Source organism: Echinops telfairi, unplaced genomic scaffold, assembly GCF_000313985.2.
Source record: "Echinops telfairi isolate 266 unplaced genomic scaffold, ASM31398v2 ScPeMD7_20;HRSCAF=75, whole genome shotgun sequence".
In the NCBI taxonomy this organism is placed as follows: Eukaryota; Metazoa; Chordata; class Mammalia; order Afrosoricida; family Tenrecidae; genus Echinops; species Echinops telfairi.
This window is the reverse complement of record NW_022103917.1, coordinates 10,138,290-10,154,367: the sequence shown is the minus strand read 5'-3', so window position 1 is coordinate 10,154,367 and position 16,078 is coordinate 10,138,290. Positions and strand designations below refer to the sequence as shown.

The window sequence follows — 16,078 nt, the reverse complement described above, 5'->3', positions numbered from 1 at the left end:
GGCCTAGATTTGTGACAGACACAGGACTGGTTTTGACACCACGACAATGCACCTGCTCATGCAGCTATCTCAGTGCACCAGTTTTGGACAAAAAAGCAGCATGCCTCTCTTGCCCCACGAACCTGACTCACCTGACCTCGCTCTGTGTAACTTCTTTTTGTTTCTGCGACTGACAGTGATTTGACGACTTAGAAGCAGTGAAGAAAAAAAATGAGGGTGGTACTGTCAGCCATCCAAACATGAGTTTGAAAAATATTTTCAAGAATGGAATTTGCAGATTTGACAAATGTCTTAAGTGTAATGGAGGGTACTTTGAAGGTGATAACAGTTGTTTTGTAAACAAAATTAAATACAGTGCTTTGGGGAGGGGTTAGCCCCTCGTATGTCCCACGTTCACTGTACCTTGTGTGACCTTTTGATACTTGCTGCCCTACCTCTTTTGAAAGTGTACCTGGAAGTATAGCATTCTGTTCACAGTTTGCTAGGTATTTTTGCACCTCTTGATTAATTTCTCAATTCTGCTAACTGCTTTCTATATATAAAAAAACCTCTCTTTCACATCAGCTTTTCACAGCTTTTCCCCCTCTTAAATGTCAACTCTTTAATATAACATTGCTGTTTTTAGGAAGCTCCTGTACCGTTTTACCTACATCTCATATTAACAAAAATAAATTGCAGTGTCAAAAATTTTGAACCTCTTGAACCTGTGTAATCATTCTCTTCCCCACTAGCTGGTTTTCTATATGTCAGTAACAAAGTATATTTAAAGGTAATTGTTTTCTTCTCTGTTTTTTATTAAAAGAACTGGAGTTAGAGTTCATGGATTTCTGTCAATGACTCCCTTTACATAGCTCTCACTAACCCTACATTTAAACAGTCATGTCTCAATTTTTTGAAAGGCAAACAACTACAATTTGATGAGCAAATCTGGCCTGCTACTTGGTTTTTATAAGTAAAGTTGTTAATAGACATTGACTAAGGAAGACCAAAGAAGAGTTGGTGCATTTGAATTATGGTGCTGGGGAAGAGTCTTGAAAGTACCATGGATTGCCGCAAGAACAAATGAATATCCCTTGACAAAAGAAATACGGCCATAGTGCTCCTTAGAAGCAAGGATGGCAAGACTTCATCTCCCATACTTTAGACATGTTCTAGGAGAGACCAGTCCCTGGAGAAGGATATCTTGCTTGGTAAAGTAGTGGGGTAGCAAAACAGAGGAAGGCCCTCAGCAAGATGGGTGAACACCGTGGCTGCACCAATGGGCTCAAACATCAGAACAATTGTGAGGACAGCGCAGGACCACACGGTGTTTGGTTCTCTTGCACAGAGTCACCATGAGTTAGAACTGACTCAATAGTACTTAACAATTGGACATCCCCTTGCAGAAGAGCTGTGGGGAGGAGATGAGCCAATCGGAGTGCAGTGTAGCAACGATGAAATACACAATTCCTCTAGTTCTTAAATGCTTCTTTCCCCCCACTATCATGATCCCAATTCTACCTTACATATCCGGCTGGACTGGAGGATGTGCACTGACACAGACAGGAACTGGAAATACAGTAAATCCAGGACAGATGAACCCCTCAGGACCAGTGGAGAGAGTGGCGATAATCGGGAGGGTGGAGGGAAGGTGAGGGAGAAAGGGGGAACAGATGACAAGGTCTACATATGGCCTCCTCCCTGGGGGACGGACAGCGGAGAAGTGGGTGAGGTAGACGTCGGATGGTGTAAGATATGACAAAATAACAATAATTTATAAATTAGCAAGGGTTCAGAGGGAGGGGGAAAATGAGCTGACACCAAGTGCTCAAGTAGAAAGCAGGTGTTGTGAAAATGATGAAGTCAACATATGTACTAATGTGCTGGACACAAATGATGTATGTACGGATTGTGAAGTGTTGTATGACCCCCTAATAAAATGATAAAAAAATAATACAACATAACAATATTGGTTGCTGTTGAGTCAATTTGGACTCATGGTGACTCCATGTATGTCATAGTATGACTGCTCCAATGGATTTTCAATGGCTTTTAAAAAAAGTAGATTGCTAGGCCTTTCTTCTGAGGCACCGCTGGCTGTACTTGAACTGCTAAAGTTAGCAGCAAGCACATTAACCTTTGCATCACCCAGAGACTTCCTACTGGAGCATACCATGACACTTATTGTTGTCTATTGTTAATTTTCCATTACAATGCCTGACGAGTAAATGTGAGTGATTGCATGAACCAAAAAGCCTGAAATACTCACTATTTGGCCTTTTGCAGTCAAAGTTTGTCAACGATTTGGTTTATTGAACTCTTAAAAATCTGGGAGAACAGTAGCCATGAAGAATTATTGATCTAGGAATATAATGACATAGAGCTACTGTAGTTTAAGCAGCTATATTCCCTTCCCTTTTTTTTCCCAAGTTAGAAGCAGGACTTAACTCAGTTCTAGAGAACATCCAGGCTTATATGAATTCATGCTGAATGACTCATACCACTTGACGTGTGTTGTTGTTAGGTACCATCAAGTTGGTTCCAACTCAGAGTGATCTTATGGCACAGCAGAACACAACATTGCCTGGTCCTGCACCATCCCTCCCACCCCCAATAGTTCCTATACCTGAGCCCATTGTTGCAGTCACTGTATCCATCTCGTTGAGGGTCTTCCTCGTTTTCACTGATCCTTGGCTTTAGCTAGCATGTAGTCCTTCTCCAGGGACGGGTCCTTCCTGATCACATGTCCAAAGTACCTGAGACAAAGTCTCCTCATCCTCGCTGTTAAGGAGCATTTCTAGCTGTACTTCTACCAAGACAGATTTGCTCGTTCTTCTTGCAAGTCTGTAATCTGTGCAATCTGCTTAGCCAACATTGTGATGCAGAGGCAGCGATTCTGTGATCTTTACAGATTGCCCAGCTTTCACATACTTATGAGATGATTGAGAATATCATGGCTTGGACCAAGCACACCTTAGTCTTCAAAGCGACATCTTTGCTTTTCAGATGATTTCTTTCAGTTAAGGTCTTCAATAATTAAAATTGGCAGAAAAAAATTTAGAGAATATAATTGCCAACACTGGGAATATCTCCTTCGACTACCAAATTATATATATGAAACACATGACTTGATAGTGTCCTTCTTTGCGCTTGAGTAGTAAACTATCCGAACCCACCTAGCTGTGCCATGGAAGAAAGGCCTGGAGATCTGTTTCCAATAATGGTGACAGCCAAGAAAGCCCCATGGAGCATTTCTACTGTACAACACACTGCACCACCATGAGTCAGAATCAACAAAATAGCACGAGGTTTTGCATTTGGTTTTAATGTTTCTCCTACTTCCTTATGAGTGATTTCTGGAATAGATTCCTGTCCTCCCAAGGAAAAGCAACTGGGTGAAGACAAACACTAGAGCCGCTGCTGTCCAGTTGATTGAGAGTTGCAGTGACTCTCTAGGATAGAGTGGAATGGCCCCCTAGGGTTTCTGAGACTATAAATCATTTGGGGAGCAGATAGCCTCATTTTCCTCCCGTGGAGGGGGTGACATATTTGACCCGCCAACCTTGTGGTTAGCAGCCCCATGCCTAACCCACAATGCCATCAGGCCTCCTGAAGGAAAGTACTAGGAAAGGTCCAAGAAGAGGGAGGAATTCCAACATGATTGATGGGGGATAAGGAAAAGGCTTATGGAAAAGGCAGCATTTGGAATGGGCCTTAAATGAGTAGATGCAGAAGCTAGATGACAGTGACAGAATGAGCTCGTATGTGAAGGCAAAAAAGCGTGGGTGTGTTTCAGAGAGCTGAGTGGCAGAGTGCCTAGCCCAAGGTTTCTGCCCAGTGCTGGCCTCCAGTGTGGCTTTCCCCAAGCCATGGCTTTGGAAAATGTTAAGAACGGCCAACCAGTCTTACTCGGGTAATGATAGAAGGCCTGGGATAGAATGGGAGAAAAATATAGACCCAAACTCAATTTCACGAATAAGATCAGACTTACTGGTCTGACAGAGCCCGGAGGAACCTCTGAGACTGACTCTGACGCACTTCAGGGATTGCCACCCATGTCAGGGTTCAAGGTAGGTCTGAATGAACGGACAGACAACTCATTTCCTGTGTAAACTTTCACCTGATGAAGCACACCAAAGGTTCAAGAAAAGAGTTATGTGCTGCACACTTAAATATATTGCTATGTAGTTGTCTAGTGGTGGTGAGGTTACACGAGCCACATGGTCGGCATTGCGAAAGCGCCGGCAGCTCCTTGGGAGAAAGACTGGACTTTCTACTCCTGCCGAAAGTCACAGTCTCAAGTGTGGGGCTCGCTTTGAGTCAGCACTGACTTGATGGCAGTGAGATTTTGAGTTGCCAGCACTTTTTCCTGAGCAGGACTAGGGTATCATGAGATTCTTAGTCCTCTTTTGCATTTAATACCAAAATGTCATAAATGGAAACATGCTGCTCTATCTCTCTCTCTACCTATGTGACCTTACTTGACAATGGGAAAAAAGATAGCACAACCGTCTGTTTGTCCTCAGTTTTTGTTTCAAAATTGTACTAGGCTGTATAATCCCAAAGGCAAGCCCCATTGTGGAGGGCTTTGTATGCCATAGGCCAGCAGGTAAGTGATTTTGGCCCTCAGCAGGGAGAGTCACTGAGAGTGAGAGCAAGCTGTTCTTCAGGAAGGTGACCTAGGAAAGCATCAAGACGAGAAGACCATGTAGACGGTTGTAGAATTTATAAAAAAATTTACTAAAAAAATTTTGAAATCATTTTTGACATGGAGTCTGGAAAGACAAACGTGGTTGTAAGGGAGATTAACAGTTGAATTAGGATGTCAACAAAGAATATATTATACTCAATAATATACCATAAGTTGACAACAGAACCAACAAATCTGTCTTGGAAGAAGTACAGCCACAATGCTCCTTGGAAGCAAGGATGACCAGACTTCATCACCCATACTTTGGAAATGTCGTCAGCAGGGGCCAGTCCCTGGAGAAGGACATCATGCTTGGGAAAGTAGTAGTTCACCAAAAAGGAGGAAGACTCCACCCCCAACCCCCCTTAAACGAGATAGATTGACACAATAGGTATGACAATGAACTTAAACATGGCAATGATTGTGAGGAAGGGACAGGACCAGGTAGTATTTTGCTCAGTTGTCCATGGATTTGCTATGAATCAGAACCATCTGGAGGGCACTTAACAATCACCACAACCTCCAATGTAGAGGTAAAACGGTCCAGGTTGGTACAAATGGTTTGCACTTGAATATTAACCCAAAGGGCCTGGCCCCTGATTACATAGAGAGGCCCAGAAAGGAAAGGAGGTGAAGATGGTTTCTCGCCTTCACTGGGGGAAAGCAAGGCTAAGGGTATGTGAGAACTCGGTGGTTATTTGAAACTTCTGTGTCTTAGGAGCCCTGGTGGCATCGCGGGTTACACATTGGGCTGCTAGCCACAAGGTCAGCAGTTTGAAACCACCAGCTGCTCTGAAGGAGAACGATGAGGCTTTCTCCTCCTGTAAAGATTACAGTCTCAGAAACCCACAGGGGCAATTTCACTCTACCCTATAGGGTCACTAGTTGGAATTGGCTTGATGACAGCGAGTCTGTTATGGTTTGTTATGGTGCCAGGGCCGTTTTCCCATAGAAAGCTGGACTGGGCTTTTTTTACGCACCATCTCCTAGTGTCTTCAATGTGGTTCCAAAATTGCCGTAGACCCCCATGGAGGCCAAAGACAGCCCTGTGTGAGCCTCATATCTGTTGACCTTTGCTGGCCCTCATGTTGACTCAGACTCTCATGTGGAAATGTAGGAGTTGCAAGGGAATTGACGCACATTGGAACCCTTGAACATCAGTTTCAGTAGGAAGGAGTTTCCATGGAAATGATGTCTTTCTAAGGTCACAATGAATTATACTGATTCTCATGCAGTAGCTTGATTAGAGGTAAAGTGCCATACTTGAGAATAACTTACATAAAAAGATGTTTTGGTTCAGCCAACTAAGGCACTAAGGCTTTGTCTCACTCTCTGGCTCTCTCTCTCTCTCTCTCTTTCTCTCTCTCTCTCTCTGTTTGTATTTCTACATCTGCACCGCTGTCTCCACAAAGAAGCCAATGACATTAATGACATTACTGTTTAAGTAGAAGTTTTCTGTCTTTTTGTTTAAAAAAATATCTGTAGAGGATTTTATATGACAAATCTTCCCGTTTTCTTGTGTTTGTTCCATAGTGATCACTCCCAGGTGTTCCCAGCTGGCGTCTTAAGAACTAAACAGAAAGTGACACAGTCTTTCAGCCACCACTGTCTGGTAAGAAAAGACTTACAGTGGCCTCACTGTCCAAGGCCTGGGCTGTCGGTTTGAACCAGCAGTTCTCAAACTTGAGCAGGCATCAGAATTCATGTGGAGGACTTGTTTTGTGTTGTTTTCTTTTTAATCATATGATTTTTTATCGTGAATTACGTATGTATGGGTGTTATAGTTCAGACTATCAATTCTTCATTCAATAATTCAAATCACTCAACACCGTCCCACCACAACCCCCCCACCCCCCACCCAACTCCAGTCATCACACCCCATCCCCACTTCTCTTCTCCATCTTATGGAACTCCTCCTCTGTTATCCAAGTCGACACGTGTCAATGCTCTGGTTCATGGCTCCATCTTCCCTCCCCTGTCCTTCCCCCTTCCCCCTGGCCAACCTCCAAAGTCTGTTCCCTTTGGTAGGAATGTCATTGTCTTCTTCCCCCCCTCCCCCGACCTCTTACAATAATGGTCTCATGTGATCAACCTGGATGCCTTGTTCAAACACAGACAATCTGACCTCCCCAGCCAGAGATTTGGATTCAGTAGGTCTGGGGTAGCACCTGGGAATTGGTATTTATAATAGGTCCTCTAGACACAAGTGAGGGAAAAAGAACTACAGTAACGGCAAGTAGAACTACAACGCTCCTCGATCCCACTTGGCTTTGACCCTCAGGTGGGATTTGATGTGTCAGAGCTCTTGGCTTCAGAAATTTTTTTTAAAAGAACATTCTAGAAAGACTCATCTTTCTTTCATGGAGGGGTTAGTGGTTTTGAACTGCTGACCCTGGGTTAGCAGCTCAATTTGTCGCCACTATACCACCAGGGCACCTGCTTGAGTCTTAGTGTTATAAATACTTTTAAAATATCTGCCCTTTCATTTTGTCATTACCCCTCCTGGAAGCCAACCTTGGAGATCCATTCACTGCTGTTTGTATTACATTTTCACAAGCTGAAAGTCAGGAAACCTAGCAAGTTACAAGTTACCATAGGACACACTGGAGAACCCTTACATTTTACTATTATTTATTTCACATTTAACAACAACAAACAAGAGGGAGTCACTCAACAGAGGGTCACCGTCATGAAGAGTGACCATCCTGGAAAGCCTATGGAGGGCTGCTCTGAGTAAAACTGGATGTCATGGCAATGGGATTGGTTTGGGGCTTGTTTGTATGGTTGCTATGAATCCGAACCTTCTTTTTTTTTTTTTTACATGTTTTTCTTTCTTTTTAAAAAAATCAATGTATTGGGGCTTATACAATTCATCACAATACATAGATCAATTGTGTAAAGCACATCTATACATTTGTTGCCCTCATTATTCCTAAAATTTGCTTTCCTCTTGGGTTCCCGGAATCAGCTCATTTTCCTTTTTTCCCCTCCCCCTCCCTTCCTCCTCCCCTCTCCCCCATGCACTCTTGATAGTTTATAAATCATTATTGTATCTTATATTACTCTGCCTGGCGTCTCCCTTCACCCACCCCTCTGCTGCCCGTCCCCCAGAGAGGAGGCCACATGTAGCTCCCTGTGATCAATTCCCCCTTTCTACACCCCCCTTCCCTCCTGGTTTCACCACTGTCACCCCTGGTCCTGAGGGGTTCATCTGTCCTAGATTCCCTGCGTTTCCAATTCCCATCTGTACCGCTGTGCATCATCTGGTCTAACCAGGTCTGCAAGACAGAATTGGGGTCCTGGTATTTGGGGGGAGGAAGCGTTTAAGAACTAGAGGGAGGTTATGGGTTTCATTATTGCTATACTGAACCCTAAGTGACTCATCTCCCCACTACCCCTCTGCAAAGTCCGAACCTTCTTGATGGCAGCTAACAACGAGAACCACAGCATCAGGAGCCTACCCCACCCAACCTCTGCTAACGAGCAGTTCCTAAGGACTACTGCTGAGTAGGACTATCCCTCCCCGCACCCCAAGTTGACCCTTGGCTTGATTTCCCAAGAGCTCTGGAGTTAGCATACCCGTCCCCTTCTCTTTCTGGCCCCGCTGTGTCTGCCACAGCTGTGTTGTTACCCTCCCTCTCCAATGGAAACAGGAGGAAGGTTTCACCTCCCTATCAAATGGTTGTGCTTATCTTCAATCATTGGTCCATTCTAATCTTACACCTGGCGGGGTAGTGGGTTACAAGTTGGGCTGCTGATCGGCAGTTCCATCACACCAGCTACCCCTCCGGAGAAAGAGGAGGCTTTCTGCTGCTGTAAAGATTGGCAGCCTTGGAAACCCCATGAATCTGCATCACCTTGATGGCAGTGGGGTTTTCTGGGGAATTTTAGGGGCGATGCTGAGTGATTCATGGCAACCCTGGGCGTGCAGAGTAGAACAGCTCCATAGGGTTTCCTGGCTGTCATCGTCCACGGCGCCGCTGGTTGGGCGCAAACCACTGGACTTTCAGCTAGGAATGGAGTACTGGACCGTTTTGCCAGCCAGGGACTCCGAATTTTGTGGCTACTGATCATAATTTATCTACCTCGGTTTTGCTTTTCCCATTAGTAGCTAAAACACCTGTCCCACTTTTTGGGCCACCCAGGAGCAAATGTACATAATGCAGTCCTATGCTAGCCCATGGTCAATTAATATTCAATACCACTGTAAGCCACCCTGAACCCCTCCCGGAACTTGGCAGAGGCATTCATAGGCATGGTATACAGCCCTTGGCCTGAATTCTCTCTGTGTCTTGTCACTCGATAGAATAGTAGAAAATGGGTTAACACTAGCAAACCTCGGGAAATTCAAAATCACCTTAAAATGCCTTTATAGTATCACTTTTCTAGGGCCTTTCTTTTAGATGGGACTCCTACTTCACGTTTGTTTGTTTGTTTTACTTCATGTTTTTTATCTTCATCTCTTCACTGACAATAACTCTTGGAGATAACCTTTGCGCAGCGACCCTCCCACTGCCGGTCCTCTTGCTTTCTTCTTAGTTTCCACCCCGTCTCCGAGAGCATACAAGAAAGACACAGAAAACATACACAAAGGCCACCAGGGAGATTTACTTTCATCTCTGGAAACTCTTGGCACTCATAGGTCACTTAAAGTCGACGAGAGGTTTTTGTGAACTAGAACACCACGAGATTTGGACAATTTTGCAAACATGCCTAAATTGTGAGCCATAGCAACCATTGGTCTCCATCTTGATGCTGTTTCATAGCATTTGGTTTCCCTTCCGCATCGATACCTCTCCTTTGCCTCTTGCTGCTGCCATCAGTGGCACATTGGTTTGGCTGCATTTGCGAGCCGTGATGCACTTCACAGTAATGCTGCCTAAAGAAACCTAAACAGAGAGAACAGCACACGACTCGAGATGTGCCACACACAAAGTCAAAGCAGGCACTATTGTATGTAAAACGTTTTATTTCTGTAAGTAGGGAAAGTTCACAATGAAATAATTATAAAAGTATAAACACGGCTATATCACAGGTTATATAGGTACGGTGCCATGATACACTTGTATACAAGACACATGTGCAGGAAGCTGTTGTGTGTGCTACATCCAGTTACATCCATTACACCCCCTTCTTTGATTTAGATTTCTGAACTCCGCTTCTAACTTTATAGGACCATTGAGGTAGATGCAGTCAGACTTTGTCTGAGTGCACATTATGCAATGCATGACTGTATTTCAATCTTAATGTAGAAAAATTATCTAAGGTAATTCCCTGGCGAGTACTGTGTATGGTCCTTAACCATTTGGGAGAATTCCTTTTTCTGCTGTTCTGTTTTTTTCTGCTTTATTTTTCATGATAGTACAAAAAGAATCATCCAAGTTCAATATTCGATCTATAGTTCAGCCAATTTAAAAACATTCCCAGAGTGTTTGGTTCTGTGGCTCCAATGAAAACCCTACCCACTCCTGACATTTCCCACTAGACGCCCAATGATGTCATCCGTTTGAGTCAGGCAAATCTCATGATTTCTTGGAGAAGGTTTTCCAATCGGAAATGTTAAGCCCTGGCCGGAAACTAAAGCGATTCCTTCCCATCCCTTAGGTATCAATTAAAATTAATCTCTTCTAGGAAGTCTTTCATAATTAATTTAGAACAGCATGCCACGCCATGCAATTCTCTTCTCTGCTTTTATTTTATTTCTATCTAGTCATTATAACACAGTTAAAGTGCCATCATTTTTATAGAGAGAGATGTGTTGATTTTATGTGCATATATTTACATTCAATTTTACCAGCTATTTTCAATTAGCTGGTAAAACTTACATTTTACATTTTGTGTCCTGTGACCTTTCCGGGCATTTGAATAATGAAGATTTGAACAGCAGTAGCAAGATCCAAACATATTAAGTCTACATATTCCAGGAAGAAGTGTGTGTGTGTGTGCACATGTGTGTGTGTGTGTGTATGTATGTGTATGTGTGTGTGTGTGTGTATTTAGGGTTCCTTGCCCCTTTGTTGTATGCACAACTACTTCTCAGTGAATTAATAAAGGGGAGCAATGTGAAAGAATAGCCCAAACTGTATAAATAACAGTATACTCTACTTTCTTTTTAAAAAAATCATTTTATTAGGGGCTCATACAACTCTTATCACAATCCATACACACATCAATTGTGTAAAGCGCATTTGTACATTCATTGCCCTCATCATTCTCAAAACATTTCCTTTCCACTTAAGCCCCTGGCATCAGGTCCTCATTTTTCCCCTCCCTCCCCGCTCCCACCTCCCTCATGAGCCCTTGATAATTTATAAATTATTATTTTGTCATATCTTGCCCTGTCCGACGTCTCCCTTCACCCACTTTTCGGTTGTCCGTCCCCCAGGGAGGAGGTCACATATAGTTCCTTGTAATCGGTTCCCTCTTTCCAACCCATTCTCCCTCTACCCTCCCAGTATCGCCACTCACACCACTGGTCCTGTAGGGCTCATCCGCCCTGGATTCCCTGTGTTTCCAGTTCCTATCTGTACCAGTGTACATCCTGTGGTCTAGCCAGACTTGCAAGGTAGAATTCGAGTCATGATAGTGGGGGCGGGGAGGAAACACTTAGGAACTAGAGGAAAGTTGTATTTTTCATCGTTGTTACATCGCACCCTGATTTCACTGCTTAAGAACCAGTATACAAATGTTCAAGTTAGTAGACAATGTCTGATAGGGTAAGGGTATGAATTAATGGATCATCTCACATATTGCTTTTAGGGTACATTTGTATGGTTCTTCTGAAGGGCAGTGTGGGAAAGAGTATCAACAAACTTGTGACTTGGAAATTCTGCCTCTGTGAATTTATTCTAAAGAATTAGTTGAGGATTCTTACAGAGATCGACTGAAAAGATGTTATCACAACATCATTTATCAGAACATGTGAGAAAATGTGGGAACAATCTGAATATCTAGCACTAGGAACTAGGTTAGAGGCATGAGCCTTCATGATCTGTCCTTGGATCCCAGCTCTTGCAATTACCTGCTGTGTGACCTTAAGCCGGTTCCTTAATCTCTCTAGCCCCCAGCTTTCTAACATTTGAAATTATGGTAATGTTGATGTTATGGGGTTGTTGTGATGATTGAGTGAGCTGAAATCTGGCTGGTACATCCACAGAGTATCATCTTGAGTCTATAGAAATGGTGTTGCAGATGAATTTTGATTGGCATCAAGTCAGTTCCAACTCAGAGCAACCCAAAACACGTGTACAATGTGTGAAACATGTACAACAGCCCTAAACATGGCCCGGTCCCGCGTCTTTCTCGCAACCGTTTTACATTTGAGCCAGCTATGGTGTCTAGCACATTGAGGATATCCCTCTCTTCATTGTCCCTCTACTTTACCAAGCACGATGTCCTTTTCCAAGGACTGATCGCTCCTGATAACATGTCCAAAGTAGGTGAGAAGTCTCCCCAGCCTCCCTTCCAAGGAGCAGTCTTTGTGTAACTTCTTCCAAGACAGATGCGAGGGTTCTTCTGGCAGTCCGCGGTACTTTCACTGTCCTTTCCCAGCACCTTCATTCGATGTATCAACCCCTTTCTCCTTTTCCATATTCAAGATCCGGCTTTCCCATGCATATGAGGCAATTAAAACCATCATAGCTTTAATCAGGTGCAACTTAGTCCTCAAAATGACAGTTTTTCTCTTCAATACCAAATAGATCTTTTGCAGCGTCTTTACCCAATCATTAGATTTCTCCACTGCTGCTTCCATGAGCATTGATTATGGATCCCAGCAAAACAAAAATTCTTGGGAACTTCAACATTTTCTCAGTTTATCATGATGTTATCTATTGGTCCATTTGTGAGGAGTGGATCTTCTTTATATTGAGTTGCAATCCATACTGAAGACTGCAGCCTTTGATTTTCATCAGCCAGGGTGCCAAGTCTTTGTCGTTTTCAGCAAGCAAGGGTGTGCCATCTGCGTGTCACAGGCAGGTAATACCATCTTCCATTCTTAATGACCCGTTCTTTTTCATGTAGTCCAGTTTCTTGAATTCTTTGCTCAGCATACAGATGAAATACCTACTGTAAAAGGATACGACCCTGATGTACACCTCTACTGATTTGATACCATACCGCGTTTCCTGGCTCTGTTTGAACTGCTCTCTTGTCCCTTATACAAGTCCTGCCATGAGCACTATGAAGTACTCTGGAATTCCCATTCTTCTCAATGCTGTCTGTAGTTTGTTATGATCCACACTGTTAATAGAACACATGTCAACACCTTTCTGGTAGTCTTTGCTTTCAGCCGACATCCATCTGATGTCAGCAGCGATGTCCCTCATCCCATGTCCTCTTCTGAATCTGCCTTCCGTTTCTGGCACTTCTTTGTTGATGTACTGCTGGAGCCATTTGTGAGTACTCTCAGGCAATTTTTTGTTGTTTTTACATGAATAATTATGAATACTATTTGATAATTTCCACATTCTGTTGGATAACTTTACTTTGGAACGGGCACAAATATGGATGTCTTACAGTCAAATGGCCTGGTAGCTTCTGTCCAAATTTCTTGTGACTACTTCTATATTTCATCATCTTGTTGAAATATTTAAATTGGCGTTCCATCAATTCCAGGAAACTTGTTTTTCTCTAATGCCTTCAAGGCAGCTCCAGTATCATGGATTCTTGATCATATGCTACCTCAGGAGACGGTTGAATATTGACAATTTTTGGCACACTGATTCCTTTCATCTTCCTTTGATACTTCCTACATTTTTCAATGTTTTGCCCATAGAATCCTTCAATCTTTCAGCATAAGACTTGAATGTTCCCTTCACTTCTTTTAGCTTGAGATGTGCTGAGCGCGTTCTTCCTTTTGGTTTGCTAACGTGAGGTCATTGCGCATCTCATTATGATACTTTGTCTTCTTCAGCTACCCTTTGAGAATTTATGTTCAACGTTTTCTTCCTAGTTTCTCCTATTTGCTTTCACTACTGTACATTTGACAACACATGTCAGCGTCTCCTCTGACAGCCACTTTGATCCTTTCTTTCTGGTATTTTTAATCCCCCTTTGCTTTCTTCCTGCATCTTGTTCTTGATTTCATCCCACAACTCGTGAGACCTTTCTTCATTACTGTTGAATGCAATCCAAATCTGCTCTTGAAATGTTCTCTAAGGTCAGATGGCATATACGCAGAGTCATATTTTGGCTCTCTTGGACTTATAAATTTTATCTTCAACTTCAGCCTGAACTTGTATATGAGAAGTTAAAGGTCTGTTTCATAACTGGCCCCTGAGCTTATTTTTGGCTGATATTGCACTCTTCCATTGTCCCTTCCCACAGATGTAGTCAACTTGATTCATCTGCATTCCATCTGGCAATGGCCATGCGTATAGTTGCCATTTGTGTTGTTGGAAAAGGATATTGGCAATGAAGAAGTCATTGGTCTTGCAATTTTATATCATGTAATCTCCAGCTTCATTTCCATCACCAGAACATATTTTCCAACTACTGTTCCTTCCTCTTTATTTCCAACTTTTGCATTCCAATCACCAATGATTACCAGTGCACCTTATTTGCATGTTTGGGCAATTTGAGATTGGAGAAGTTGGTAGAATTCTTCAATTTCTTCATAACTAACTTTAGTAATTGGTGCATAAATTTTAATAAGAGTTCCACTAACCGAGCTTCCTTATACTTTAAGATGGATCCTCAGCCATCAAGCACCTCCTTCCTCCTTCCTCCCCGTTCTTCAGCGAGGACGTTATCAAGGCTCGGACAAAGAGTTGAGTGGATTTGTTCCAAACTCAAATCAGTGGTCCTGTTTGAATCTGCTCTCTGCCTGTGCATATATGCTAGAGCAGTTCCGTTTGCCTCAGTTCAAACTTTTTAGCATGGCATTCAAGGCTGCCCAGCATCTTCTCCTCCCAGCCTCAGAAGCTGCTGGCCTCTAGGGACAGCACCCACCCTGATGAATCACCTTTCCTAAACCAGCCAGGCACTTCAACTCATCTGTGAGCTCATCCTACAATGACGAACTCGAATGTCACCCATGCCTTTGTCATCTGTCCCCAACCCTCTTAGATACTTCCTCCTTGCAGTTGACACTCATTTCCTCCTCCCCTGTATGGTATTTGCTACAATCTCTGATTTTCCCCAGTGGATGGTAAGGTCTCACAGGCGAATACAAAATTTAAAAAAAATCACTGCCTAGAGGATAGAACTGCCCCTGCGGGTTTCTGAGACTGGAAACTGTAAGCCTTTATGGGAACAGAAAGCCTCACCTTTCTCCCTTGGAGTGGCTGGTGGTTTCAAACCGCTGACCTTGCGGTGAGCAGCATAATGAGTAACCGCTATGCCACCCAGGCTACCGTTTACTAGTTGATTGCCCTTTTTAATCACTCCTTCCTCTCAGAGCAGAAACACACAGTTCTGTAAACAGAAGGATCCATATTGATGTACTTAAGGGTTCTTTGTATTTCCACGATAAGAAGCCAGGAGTTGAACTGCTCCTAGAGTTTCCAGGAAGCCCTAGTGGTGCAGTAAAGAGTTGGGCTGTGAACTGCCTCTCCGGGGATGAAAGACTGGGATTTCTACTTCCATCAACAGTCGCAGTCTCAGAAACTCACAGGGGCTGTTCTGCCCCGTCTTAGAGAGTCGCTAGGAGTTGGCATTGACTTGTTGAGCTTCGTTTTATTGGTTTAAAGATTTTCCAAGGTGGCTGTAGTGTTTTATGGAAGCCAACTTCCATAGCCTTCCTTCTCCTTTGCAACAGCTACTGGGTTCAAACTGCCAATTGTTCTGATAGCTGCTGAGCCCTTTAACTACTGAGTATTTCATAGTAGCAGACTTTCCTATCTTCCTCCCATGGATCAACTGGGGGGTTCGAACTGCCAACCTAGCAGCTGAGTCCTTTAACCACTGAGGCTCAACCACCAGGACTCCTGGTGAAGGAGTAGTTGCCACTAATGTTCGACATCATTTATACCTACTGAATTGTCAGTGATACACTGTGAATTGTCTAATGTTACTTTTACAACCTTGGCTGGTTCCCCCAACCTCTGACTAGCAAATAAGTTAAAAAACAAAACAAAACTGACTTTGCACAGGCTTAAGCTAAATATAATTAGCAAGGCAATTTGCTCCATGAAAAGTCATATGTGTTTAAAAATTCAATACATTTCTGCTTCTCTGTTTTACAGAAACGTCTTTTGTCTAGTGCCCATTGGTTGAGCATGCCTCTTCTCTACTGCCTCTTGGCTACCATCCACTTCCAGGGCTGGGCCAGGCTGCCATTCTTCCCTCTTCTGAGCAGTTCTCCCTTCTGCCTCCCCCTCCTCCACCATACAGACCTTCATCATCTCAGCAGGCCTCTTCCCCATCTCCAGTGGGGAACCTTTCTTAAGCAAATGTGCTCTTGGGGGG

The 16,078-nt window shown here is 43.4% G+C and overlaps 1 protein-coding gene across 1 annotated transcript in view; it reads left to right on the top strand.

Annotated features, from left to right (window-relative positions):
• LOC123521491 (P2R1A-PPP2R2A-interacting phosphatase regulator 1-like) overlaps positions 1–16,078 on the top strand; it is a 40,495-nt gene that overhangs the window by 2,625 nt on the left and 21,792 nt on the right. Inside the window, exon 3 of the mRNA XM_045288375.1 lies at positions 6,203–6,281. Coding sequence (XP_045144310.1) covers positions 6,203–6,281 — 79 coding nt within the window. The remainder of the gene's footprint in view (positions 1–6,202; positions 6,282–16,078) is intronic.